This window comes from Vulpes vulpes, chromosome 15 (genome assembly GCF_048418805.1).
Source record: "Vulpes vulpes isolate BD-2025 chromosome 15, VulVul3, whole genome shotgun sequence".
Taxonomy (NCBI): Eukaryota; Metazoa; Chordata; class Mammalia; order Carnivora; family Canidae; genus Vulpes; species Vulpes vulpes.
In genome coordinates, this window is record NC_132794.1 from 75531766 (window position 1) to 75545516 (window position 13751).

The 13751-nt window shown below is 37.2% G+C and overlaps 1 protein-coding gene across 1 annotated transcript in view; it reads left to right on the top strand.

Annotated features, from left to right (window-relative positions):
- The window catches only part of ARIH1 (ariadne RBR E3 ubiquitin protein ligase 1), a 117816-nt gene that overhangs the window by 42522 nt on the left and 61543 nt on the right, over window positions 1–13751 (top strand). The window contains exon 2 of the mRNA XM_026018627.2: window positions 11933–12000. Coding sequence (XP_025874412.2) covers window positions 11933–12000 — 68 coding nt within the window. The remainder of the gene's footprint in view (window positions 1–11932; window positions 12001–13751) is intronic.

The window sequence follows — 13751 nt, forward strand, 5'->3', positions numbered from 1 at the left end:
CAAACTGAGTTTTGAGATGGGATCTATAACCTGTTTAATTCCATTTCAGATCGAATCTGAGATAAATGAAAAGCTGGGCTCTGAGGCCTTTCTGTGTATGTTAATTGGGTTAAAAGTGTTTTTGTTTTTTTTTTTTTTTGCTGTTTGATCTTAGGCTCCCCTTTTATATTATGAATCCCATTCATTTAATATTGAGCTTTCTCCTGAAATAGAAAGGTTGTGTCTTGAGAATTTCCAAAAAATAGTTGCCTCCCCCCAATACTAATCATAGGAATGTCATTCAAATAACTTAATTCTACCAGGAGATTCTCTTTTAAATGTGGGCATCTGCATACATGTGTGCATCTAGAATTGTAATTCTTCACTTTGGCTATGTAATAGAATTGCCAGGGAGCTTTCAAAAAATGCTAATGCCCAGGTTCTTCCCTCCGCTTTATCCCCTGGTGTATTTGCTGTGGGATGTGGCCTGTACGTTGGTTTTTTAAGAATGCCTCAGACGGTTCTAATGTGCTACCAAAGTTGAGAACCACTTGATTAAAGAATGGAGGATGATAGTGCATTGATATTAAGGCCTCAGCTCGGGCAATCGGCATATTCACACCCACTTTTTAAAACAGAACTTTGTAAATAGTTTCAAACCATACACTGCTAGGGCACCTGGGCGACTCAGTCGGTTAAATGTCTGCCTTTGGCTCAGGTCATGAACTCAAGGTCCTAGAATCGAACCCTGCATTGGGCTTTCCACTCAGCAAGGAGTCTGTTTCTCCCTCTCCCTCTCCCTCTGTGCTCTCTTTCTCTCTCAAATAAAGTGTTTGTTTTTTTTTTTAAACACATACTGCTGCTATAACCTTAGAATGTAATTTTCTTCAAATTACTACAGTATTACACTGCTATATTCATATTGGAGATCTATACATACACTTTTCTTTTTCACAGCTCTCATAGTTGGAAACTAGAGCAGTAGTTCCTAATTCTGGCTGCATATTACTATCATCTGGGGGAAATTTAGGTAAAAACTTTGGGTGGGGGCGCCTGGCTAAGTTTCTGACTTGTGATTTCGCCTCAGGTGGTGATCTATAGGGTAGTGCCATTGAGCCAGATTTTGGGCTCCACACTCGGCTAAGAGTCAGCTTGAGATTCTCTTTCTCCCTCTCCCTCTGTCTTTCCCCCAACATGTGTGCGTTCTCTCTCTCTTAAAAATAAATACATTCTTGGGGATCCCTGGGTGGCTCAGTGGTTTGGCGCCTGCCTTTGGCCCAGGGCGTGATCCTGGAGTCCCGGGATCGAGTCCCACATCGGGCTCCCGTCATGGAACCTGCTTCTCCCTCCTCCTGTCTCTCTCTCTCTCTCTCTCTCTGTCTGTAATGAATAAATAAATAAATCTTTAAAAAAATATTAACAAAATACATTCTTAAAAAAACCTTGGGTGAGAAATTCACATACCTATGTCCCACTCAAGACAATTGAATCAGAATTGCTGTGGCAAAGTCCAAGTTTTTTTTTGTTTTTGTTTTTTTAAGATTTTATTTATTCATGAGAGACAGAGAGAGAGAGAGAGAGAGAGAGAGGCAGAGACATAGGCAGAGAGAGAAGCAGGCTCCATGCAGGGAGCCTGATGTGGGACTTGATCCCAGGACTCCAGGATCATGCCCTGGACTGAAGGCAGACACTTAACCGCTGAGCCACCCAGGCATCCCTAAGTATTGATATTTTTTAAATTCCTCGGACGATTTTAATATGTAGCCCAAGTGAGAGACCATTGTTTTAGAGTTTACAGCCAGAGAATAGATTGTTTTATTGCCCTAAAAGTTAAATGTGTTGCTGCGAGTACTCATTTTCTAATTATTGATTTTGCTCCTTAACTTTTTATTCTTTTTTTTTTTTTTTTTTTTTAAGATTTTATTTATTTATTCATGAGAGGCAGAGACATAGGCAGAGAGAGAAGCAGGCTCCCCATGGGGAGCCCAATGCAGGACTCGATGCCAGCATCACGACCTGAGCCAAAGGCAGATGCTTAACCATTGAGCCACCCAGGTGCCCTGCACATTAACTATTTAAATCTTTTTGTTTGTATCTTCAAAAAATGAGGACTGCCAGTAAGAATAGGATGAAGAGTTATTTCAACCGAGAGATTGAATTGTCTTTCTACTCAATTAATCAAGAATTTTGGTAACATGCATAGGTGATTTCTCTCTTTTGATCAGACCCCAGCTAAAGCCATTAAGTCAAAATCTTTAAGGGTGGTGCTACAACATAAATTTTTATAGAATTTTCCTAGTATTCAGATCCCATTAATCTGTTTCATTGGAAGTCAAATGATTTAATTTCTCAACTTCATCTGTAAAATGTAAATAATACCTAACTTGTAATAAGTATTGATGTGAAGATTAAATGAAATACAATGTATATAAAATCCCAGGCACTGAATAATTTCATGTCTGTGTTCTTCTATTTAGCATCATTTAACATTTATTGTACTTTTTAAAAACTGTTTTATTTTTAAAAATATTTTATTTATTTATTTGAGAAAGAAATCACAAGCAGGAGGAATGGCAGAGGCAGAGAAAGAAGCAGGGAGCCCCATGCAGGGGTTGGATCCCAGAGCCTTGAGATCATGACTTGAGCCAGAGGCAATTGCTTAACTGACTGAGCCACCCAGGCTCCTCAACACTTACTGTACTTTAAACAGAAACTTTATTATAAATGCTCCAGTGTAGATTAAATTACTTTTATAACTTAATATTTTAAATTTATATAAAATTTATACTTTTGGGTGTACAATTTCATGAATTTTGATCGGGGCCTGGAGTTGTGGATCTGCTACCACAATCAACATATGGAGCAGTTCCATAATGGCCCTCTTAATAATTCCCTCCTTCTACCCCATTTATTCAAGGCCTCCTCCACCCATAATTCCTGGCAACCAGAGATTTATACACTATCCCTGTAGTTTTTGCTTTTTCCATGGTGTCCTATAAATGGAATCATACAATATGTAGCCTCTTGAATCTGGCTTCTTTCACTTAGAATTTGCATTTGAGATTCATATTGTTGTATGTATCAGTTTTTTCTGTTGCTGAGTAGTATTCCATTGTGGATGCACCACAGTTTGTTTATCCACTCCCCAGTTGTGGAATATTTGGGCTGTTTCCAGATTTTGCCAGGTACGAATAAAGCTGTTATAAACTTATTTAGATTTTTGGCTGAAGATAAGTTTTTAGGGCAACTTCCTAATAGTGAGATTTGAGGCTTGTAGTAAGTATGTGTTTAACCTTCTAAGAAACTGCAATTTTTCCCCCTGTGGGCTGTGTTACTGCATTCTCACCAACAGTGTATGAAAGTTGCAGTTACATCACATACTCTGCAGCCCTGGGGGGATTGTCTGATAGATTCCCTTTCCCCCCACACACATTCTAGTAGGCTTGTTAGTGGTAACATTGTGGCTTCAGTTCTTTCTTCAAATAACTAAGAATGTTGAGCCTCTTTTCTTGTTCTTTTTCATGTCTCTGTGTAGATTTTGTTTGCTGAAGTGTCCAAAGCTTTTGCCTATTTTTAAAATTGGGTTTTTGTTTTCTTATTAGGTTTCAAGAGACTCTAAAAATATGTCCTTTGTAAGATATGATTTGCATATGTTTTCTGCCATTCTCTGGCTCTTCATTTCTTTTTTTAAAGATTTTATTCATGAGACAGAGAGAGGCAGAGGCATAGGCAGAGGGAGAAGCAGACTCCCTTCTGGGAGCCGGATGCAGGACTTGATCCTAGGACCCTGGGTCATGCCCTGAGCCAAAGGCAGATGCTCATCCACGGAGCCACCAGGTGTCCTTCTTACCATTTTCTTAAGTGTCCTTTTCATTTTGGTGAATTCCAATTTGTCAGTTTTTCTTATGGCTTGTGCTTTTGTTATCTAAGAACTCTTTGCCCAAACCGAGGCCGCATATATTTTCCCCTAGAAGTTTTATAGTCCCGTGTTTTACATTTAGGTCTGATCCATTATTAATTTTGTGTAAAGTTTAAGGTTTAGGGTAAAGTTGATTTAAAGAATATATATATATATATATATAGATTATTCTAGCAGTGTTTTTAGAAAAAGCTGTCAGTGTCTCTCCCTCCACCCCCGAATTGTAGCACCTTTGTAAAAAGTCACTTTGGCATATTTGTGTGGATCTGTTTCTGGCTTTTATTTCTTTGATTGGTATATCTATTCTTTGCCAGCCCTGTAGCTTTATAATATATTTTGATAATAACATTTTATTTGTTTTTCATGTTTTTATTTTAATTTCAATTAGTTAATATACAGTTTAATGTTAGATTCAGTTTTAGAATCTGGTGATTCATCACTTCCATACAACACCCAGTGCTCATCACAAGTCCACTCCTTAATACCCATCACCCATTTAACCTATCCCCCCCCATCTCCTCTCCAGCAACCCTCAGTTTTTTTCAGTTTAACGTTAGTTTCAGTTTTAGAATCTGGTGATTCATCACTTCCATACAACACCCAGTGCTCATCACAAGTCCACTCCTTAATACCCATCACCCATTTAACCTATCCTCCCACCCATCTCCCCTCCAGCAACCCTCAGTTTTTTCTCTGCAGCTGAGTCGGTTTTCTGCTTTGCCCCCCTACACTGTCCATTTGTTTCTTAAATTCCATATATGAATAAAATCATTGGTATTTGTCTTTCTCCAGCTTAGCATAATACTCTCTAGCTCTGTGGAGGTAGTTGCAAACGGTAAGATTTCAATCCTGTTTATGGTTGAGTAATATTTGTATGTGTGTGTATCTGTACACATGCTATGTTTCTTTATCCATTCATCAGTCATTGGACATTTGGGTTCTTTGTGTAATTTGGCTATTGTTAATAATGCTGCAATATATCCCTTCAAATCATTATTTTTGTATCCTTTAGGTAAGTACCTAGTAGTAGAATTGCTGGATCTTAGGGGTAGTTTTCCTTTTAATTTTCCTTTTTAAAGATTTTATTTATTCATTTATTTATTTATTTATTTACGAGCAGAGTGAGTGAGTGAGAACACAGTGGGAGTGGGGAAGATCAGAGGGAGAGGGAGAAGTAGGCTCCCCTTGATGCGGGACTTGATCCCAGGACTGTAGGATTACAACCTGAGCTGAAGACAGATAACCTAACCGACTGAGCCACCCAGGCACCCTACTTTTAACTTTCTGAGGAACCTCCATATTATTTTTCAGGGTGGCTGTACCAGTTTGTATTCCCATAAACACCACAAGAGGGTTCCCCTTTCTCTGCATCCTTGCCAACACCTGTTGTTTCCTGTGTTATTAATTTTAGCCATTCTGACCGTTGTGAGGTGATACCTTATTGTAGTTTTGATTTGTATTTACCTGATGATGAGTGATGTGGAGCATCTTTTCCTGTGTCTCTTAACCATCTGTGCTTCTCCTTTTGAAAAATATCAATTCATGTCTTCTGTCCATTTTTTAAAAAATTTTTATTTATTTATGATAGTCACACACACACACACACACACACACACAGAGGCACAGACACAGGCAGAGGGAGAAGCAGGCTCCATGTACCGGGAGCCCGATGTGGGATTCGATCCCAGGTCTCCAGGATTGCGCCCTGGGCCAAAGGCAGGCGCTAAACCGCTGCGCCACCCAAGGATCCCCTTCTGTCCATTTTTTTATTGGATTATTTGTTTTTTGAGTACTGAGTTTGATAAGCATTTTATAGATTTTTGGATACTAACCCTTTATCAGATATGTCATTTGCAAATAGCTTTTCCCAATCTGTAGGTTGTTTTTTAGTTTTGTTGATTGTTTCCTTTGCTGTGTAGAAGCTTTTTATCTTGATGAAGTCCCAGTGGTTCATTTTTGCTTTTATTTCCCTTGCCTTAGGAGACATATCTAGTAAGAACTTGCTGTGACGGATGTCAAAATGTTGCTGCCTGTGTTCTCCTCCAGGATTTTGATGTTTTCTTAATCTCATGTTTAGGTTTTTCGTCCATTTTGAATTTACTTTTCTGTATGATCTAAGAAGGTGGTCCAGTTTCATTCTTCTGCATATTGCTCTCCAGTTTTCTCATCATTTGTTGAGGAAACTATCTTTTTTTTCCATTGGATATTCTTTCTTGATTTTTTTGAAGATTAGTTGACCATATAGTTGTGGATCCATTTCTGGATTTTCTATTCTGTTCCATTGATTTGTTTGTTTTTGTACCAGTACCATACTATCTTGATCCATTTGGTGTTCTTTTCAAAATTACTTTGGTCATGCTAGTTTCCTTGCTATCCCGTATAAGCTTTAGAATCATTTTGTTGATACCTACTGGGATTTTGATTGGTATTGAATTGAATCTATAGAGCAATTTGAGAAGAAATGATATTTTAATTATATTGAGTCTCCCAAGCCCGGAAAGATAGTGTATCTATCCATGTATCTAGGTCTTCTTTTTATTTCCTTCATCAGTATTTTGCAGTTTTCAGCATACAGATACTTTACATATGTTAATAAATTTATACTTAAATATGTCAAATTTTGGTGCTGTTGTAAATGATTCTTCAAAATTTTAAATTCCTAGTTATTCATTGGTTGTCCTAGGGATTATAATATAGATATTTTAACTCTTCACATTTTACTTAGAGTTCATATTCTACCATTCCAAGGAAACCCACAGAAGCCTCACACCTGTATGGTTTGCTTCTCTTCCAGTCCCTTTATATTGTAGTTGTCATATGTCACTTCCTATGCATTTTAACTCTTTCTCCCACCATTGCATGTTATAATTTTTAATTTCAGCATTTTAATGTATTTTCAAGGACATAAGAGGAGAGAAAAATAGTCCGTAATACTTACCATTTACCCTTTCTCTTGGTCTTTCCCCCCCAAATTCCAAGTTCCCTTCTGGAATCATTTCCTTTGCACCTAAAGAACTTTTTAGCGTTTCATTTAGAGCAGGCCTGCTGGCAATGTTTTCTCTTGTCTGAGAATATCTTTGTCATCATTCCTAAACTATACTTTCACTGAGTATAGGATTCTAGGCTGACAGCTTTTGGTATTACCCCACAGGGCCCTGAGAGATTGTTTCTTTTTTAAAAAAAGTTTTTTTATTATTAAATTTGGATAATTTTTAATTGATATGTCTTCAGGTTCAATGACCTCTCTGTAATCTCCTTTCTGCTATTGAGCCTACCCAGTAAACTTTGTTTTCAGTTCTAAAATTTGCATTTAGGGACACCTGGGTTGCTCAATAGTTGAGCATCTCCCTTTGGCTCAGGGCATGATCCCTGTCGGGGGATCAAGTCCAGCATCAGGCTCCCTGGGTGGGGGTGGGGGTGGGGGCGTAGTCTGTTTCTCTCTGTGTCTCTGCCTCTCTCTCTCTCTCTCTCTGTCTCTCATGAATAAATAAATAAAATCTGCTCAGTAAAATAAAATCTAAAAAAATAATAAATGCCAAATAAAATCTTAAAAAAATATAAAATAGGGGCACCTGGGTGGCTCAGCAGTTGAGCTTCTGCCTTTGTCTCAGGTCGTGATCCCAGGGTCCTGGGATCGAGTTCTACATTTGGCTCCCCACAGGGAGCCTGCTTCTCCCTCTGACTGTGTCTTTGCCTCTCTCTCTGTATCTCTAATGAATAAATAAATAAAATGTTAAAAAAATAAAAATAAAATTTCCATTTGACTCTTTTTTGTAACTTGTTTCTTTCCTAAGAATTTGTTTCATCCACCTTAAGGTGTCGATTTTCACCTAATGGATCATGTTTTTAATAGTTGCCTTAAAAGTCTTTGATGTTTTAATATCTGAGTCACCTTGGGGTCAGCATGTATTAATTGTCTTCTCCTTTGAGAATTGGTCAGATTTTTGTTGTTCTTGTGTGTTGATTTTTGTATTCTATCCTGGACATTTTGAATATTGTGTTCTGAGTTTCTGCATCCTGTTAAATCCTTTAGAGAGGTGAAGATTTTTTGTTTGAGTAAACAAGTCAATTCAGTTAGGTTATAACTGGATTGAGTTAGGTTTGAGTTCTACCTCTGACATTGTAACTCACATTTTAAGTTATAACTGCATATTTTTTCTCACTTTATATAGAGAGTAGTTCCATTATCTGTTCAGTTTTCAAAGCCTTTGCTGTGTTGAGTTGCCCTTCCATCCCCACTTAGGTTGATCTAGGATTTGGGCAGTCATTTATATTATAGTTCTATTCTAAAAGCCTCTCCTATACTTTAGCTGCATTCCAAATGGGCATAGCTTGAAGGTGCAAACCCAGGACTTGGTTCATACGCAGGATTAGGGCTCTTCTTCTCCATCTTTATCTTTTTAGTGAATTACCTTTTTAGTGAAATACCTCAGAATTACCTCTGAGACTCAGAGAGGGTACTTCATTCTTTTACCCAGAAGCGTGGTGCTCTCTAGGTTTTAGTTTCTTACCTGCCTGTGTGCCTTGAGGTGAAGTGGCAAGAGAAAAAAGAAAAAAATAGGGATCCCCCCAACTTTTTTTTTCACAGCAGGGCCCCTCTTCCTGATTCTTCTATTCAGAGCAATAGATTTTCTCTTGTCCTCCTGCAGCAGTGTAGTTTCATGGCTGTGGCTGGCCTCAGGGCAGTACCTAGAGAAACAGGAGAGAAAAAAAAAAGTATTTTTCCCTACATTGTTAGGAGCCTTTTGCCATAATCCTCTAGCAAAAAAAGATGCTCTCCTCTCAGTATTAGCTGCTCATGCCTGCTATAGCAGTTTTCCCCATTTGATCCACTTGTGAGTCAAAGCCAGGAAATAAAAGATAAAAAGATATTCAGCACCACCTTATTTGTTGTTCTTCACTTCCCTCCCCAATCTGCCTGCTGTTGTTTAATTTTAAGAATATTTTGTTCAAATAATCAGTGGGAGAGAGCCACTGCAGTGAGCTTATTACTCTACTCCATATTGGCCAGCACCAGAAGTCATCAGATCGTTTTGTTTTTATTTTTTTTTAATTTTTTTTTAAATTTTATTTTATTTATTTATGATAGGCACACAGTGAGAGAGAGAGAGAGGCAGAGACATAGGCAGAGGGAGAAGCAGGCTCCATGCACCGGGAGCCCGACGTGGGATTCGATCCCGAGTCTCCAGGATCGCGCCCTGGGCCAAAGGCAGGCGCCAAACCGCTGCGCCACCCAGGGATCCCTATAATAATTCATTTTGTTTTTATATAAATTAACATTATTGATGTATAACTATATTACTAAATATACCCATTTTTAAGTGTATAGTTTGTTTTGGAAAATGTTTTCTCTCATATAACCATCACTTTCAAGAAATAGAAATAGAACATTCTCAGAAAGCTCTCTTGTGTCTCTTAGCTTTCTGCCATCCCCTCCTCATCCTGTCCTGATTATACCCTTTGGTGGAGGTTGTAAAGGATATTTAGACATGACTAGTAGTTAAATGAGAGCTTTAATATTCCCTTAGGTTCTACTACGTGGAATAATTGAAAAAATATTAGATCCAGATTGTCTTAGGCTAAAATTCACAAGTATTCCCCTTAATTAACTGGATAATATTGGGTAACTTTTAGAACTTCCAAAGAGTCTAGTCATGGTTTTCTCATACTTAAAATGGTAGGTAAGTAGTTTACCTTACAGAAAGCTTTGAGAATTAAATGGGAAATCTAAAGTACCTTGTACAGGGCCTGGCATACAAGTAGATTCACATTATGTGTTATTCCCCCATTACCTTTCCTTATATGCAGCACACATAAATGACCTGAGACAGCTACACTGAAATAGTGACCCAAATATAGTTATTTCGTTAGTATGTGAAATATCTCCTGCCCAATAACATAGACTCTAGCAAAATATAGATATTTGAGCATTATTTTTTTTTTAATTTTTATTTATTTATGATAGTCACAGAGAGGCGGGGGGGGGGGGGGGGGGCGGACAGAGACAAAGGCAGAGGAAGAAGCAGGCTCCATGCACCGGGAGCCCGATGTGGGATTCGATCCCGGGTCTCCAGGATTGCGCCCTGGGCCAAAGGCAGGCGCCAAACCACTGCGCCACCCAGAGATCCCCGATATTTGAGCATTATTATGCCACTGTGGTTTACGAATTTTTTTCAAACTTTTGAGCATGTACTTTTGATATAATATGTACATCAGGCACATACACCTACCAACACAGGAATTTTTGAAGGATGAGCTAAAAAATAGAAAAAGTGTTGTGTTTTCTTCACCTGGGAGACTGCTGGTCTAATTTATTTTCTGAATCCCTTGGGTCATGAACATATTTGAGGACACCCTACCCCAGACCTGTTAAGTAGAACCATAGAACTGTTAAGTAGAACTAGTAATCTGTGCTTTAACTTAACTTTCCATAATAATTTTTGGTAAACGAGTAATGGGTTTGGGAACTTCAGGATAGCACCAATTTTTGATACTAGAAAAGACACTAGAGTACAGCAACATCAAAGGGCATCAGAGGGCATTTGTCCTCTTCTCCCCACAGGGCCTTTGTAAACTTTGTAAACTTGAGACTCCACTCCTGAAACATTTTTCCCCAAGCACTCTGTCTAGCAGCAGAGAACAATGTATTTGAGTGCCACACAATTCTCATAGGTACTACTGAACTTCATTCTACCAATTGATAGGCTTATTGCCTTTATTTTACATATGACTAAACCTAAATGAATAACTCTTTTCAATTGCAGGCGAGTCTTATTGTGAAAACCTGTTTCCAAACAGAGTTGGGTAGGGTTGGGTGGGTTGGGGTGTGAATAAATTGTTGAATCACATTTCTGAGAAAAAGCTAGACAAAACAGTGTATAGTCTGTATAGATAAATATAAAATAGGATCAGTTAATAGGGTTGGGTGGTTTTTTTCCTCCTACATACACTAACTCTTGTTAAGTGATGGTGTTTGTTGAATGCTATGTTAAAGGAGGATTCTTAATGGAGTCTGGGCCCAAGAAGCAAAGAGTACCTAAATAGATTAGCAAAATGTACCTAGAGTGGTCAAATGAGAGTTACCATATCTACATCTTTGGATTTCGGGGTGGAGGGCATTGAATGTATGTGAATTTTTCTGTGACAAATGGTATTATTGAGAATACTTGATAGAGATTTCTTCCATGACATTATTTATATACAAGATTACTTTTTTAGTTAAGTCACTTGCTAACTAATACTTTAACTATGGTGACACAAAAGTAGTTTTATGCAGAGATCCTTTTTGAAATGTTATTTGATGTAATAAAATTATACATGACCTATAAATTAAGATTCAGGTTTGAGTTCTACCTCTGACATTGTAACTCACATTTTAAGTTAAAATTCTGTACCCAGATAGTAACCTGATCAATTGGGAAATGGAAATAAATATTAGTGAAAATAAACGACAGCATTAAACAGTAAGACAGTAAATTTGGGTGTTTTTTTTTTTTTTTTTTTTTGATGCTGTTAGCTTGTCCCTCTAGAAATGAAACAGCAACCTCAGATTATGCTCTCTAAATTATTACCCAGTACAGATATTTTGTGTTTTCACTAAATATCTCTGATGGACCTTCTGACTTATAAATATGGCTTACACTCATTTGAACTATTCAGTACCATATAAAGTATTAGAAATTTTATTGATTAGAAATTTTGTTGATTAACAGTATGACAGTATGCTCAATCTTAAATGCAAAGGAGTTACTTTTAATTAGTGCTTGATTTAATACAGCAAGTTTTCATTTAATCTCTTTTTGACTTATTTTGAATTCTACTTTGGAATCCTATAGAAGCCTAACAAATTAGTATGGCAAACTATTTTTAAATCATCTTTATCTTACAGCTAAATTTTGTATTTTCTTTGTAGAATAAAGAAATATCTTAGGAAAGGAAATTTGAGTGGGATGAAATTAAATTCAACCTAAAAATTCACAAAGTGTCAATGAAGTACTGTTACTTTAAAGTAACTTTTTCTCCCCCCTTCTTTAGAATCCAGCAACTATCACAAGAATACTCCTTAGCCACTTCAATTGGGATAAAGAGAAGCTAATGGAAAGGTAAGGAACTATATTGTCAGCTTTGTACTTAGAAATAACACAGAAAGCCTGTTTAACTGAATTTACAAGAAGCAAATAAGGAATTGATTTATATACCAGTATGGGAAAAAAACCAATGTGCATGTTGTATGTGCTTTAATTTCTTGTATTCCTCATCTGTAAATTCTGCAATAATCTTAGTGTTAAGGGAACTTAGGCTTAATGTTCCTTTTGTGTTTTGGAGCTAAGGTGGGGACTCTCCTTCAGTATCTTCAAAATTGAATCTTCTTGAATACTGAGAACTAAAAGTGGATTTGGAAAAAGTGTTCAAGGGGCACTTGGCTGGCTCAGTTGGTAGAGAATGCAGCTCTTAATCTCAGGGTCCTGAGTTCAAGTCCCAGGTTGGGCATGGAGCCTACTTAAAATAAGATAAAATACATTTTAAAAAGTGCTTGGAAAAAAAAGTGCTTGATACAGTCTTCAAACATAGGAATAATATCTTCCATTAGTTAAATAAAGATTTCTTACCCACAACCTTAAATCTGTGTTGGACCTGTCATATTAATGACATTTATTCAATAAAAATAAAGAAGTTGCTCAGGGTATCCTGATAATCAAAGCAGCTGTTTGGACAGGTTATCTGGTTTCAGGCAAGATTATATTCCATTGAGATTATTTATTTTTTCTCCCTGAAAGCCTTTCTAGTTCTGAAAGGGAAGAAATTACAGGACTAGAGGAGGACAATATTAAAGCCATTCTTAATTTTTTTTCCTTAGATTGGAAATTAGGAATACTTGGTTTTATTTTGTTTTTGTTTTTGTTTTAGAATTTATTTATTCATGAGAGACACACACACAGAGAGGCAGAGACATAGGCAGAGGGAAAAGCAGGCTCCCTGCAGGGGGAGTACTTGATGTGGTACTTGATCACACCCTGGGCCCAAGGGAGGAGCTCAACTGCTGAGCCACCCTGGTGACCCAGGAATACTTGTTAAGGTGGTAGGGTGACTGTCTATATTTATTCTATCAGCCATTCTTCAGTCTAAAATTAGCAATTTTTATTAAAATCAAGAGTTAACACTAGTTGTTGGGAATTGAAACCCAAATATTAATGAGAAAATAAATGGAAAATACTTCCCATTTGATTTTAAACTTGAAAGAACTTTGCAAAACAGATACTAAATAATACCAAGAACATTGCTCAATTTCTCACACCTTGCACCCCAACTACAATTTAATAGTAACAAGTAATAATCAATTATTGGGCCTGTTGTGCCACGATTATTTCAATTTATCCTCCTTATAGCTTCATGGAGTTAGGAACTATCATCCCCACCTAACTGATACGGAAACTAAGGCTTAGGGCTTATCTCAGTTTTGTAACACAAGAAGTTAGCACTCAAACTCAGGTTTGTTGGACTCCCAAGCTTATGTTCTGAAGCATATGTAGTTTTCCTAGGGTTTATGAAGAATAAAATACTGCTAAGTGTGATTGCCCCCACCACCACCTGTGTTCTGAAGTCAGTGGTATTTCTTAATTATGGTAACATTTATTTTCTGGCTTATTTTGTGACACTTATATTAGGAAAAGGAGTTTTATTTATATCTGATATTTTGTAGTGAGCTAGACTGAACAGTTTGTGTTAATAATATTTCTCCAAAGACATTCTGAATTTTCTCATGTAACACTGTTGACACTGCTGAAAGCATTTTTCAGTTAAATACTGTACTTAAATGTGGTAAGTATGAATTAAAAAGTAGGCAGCTCCTTGG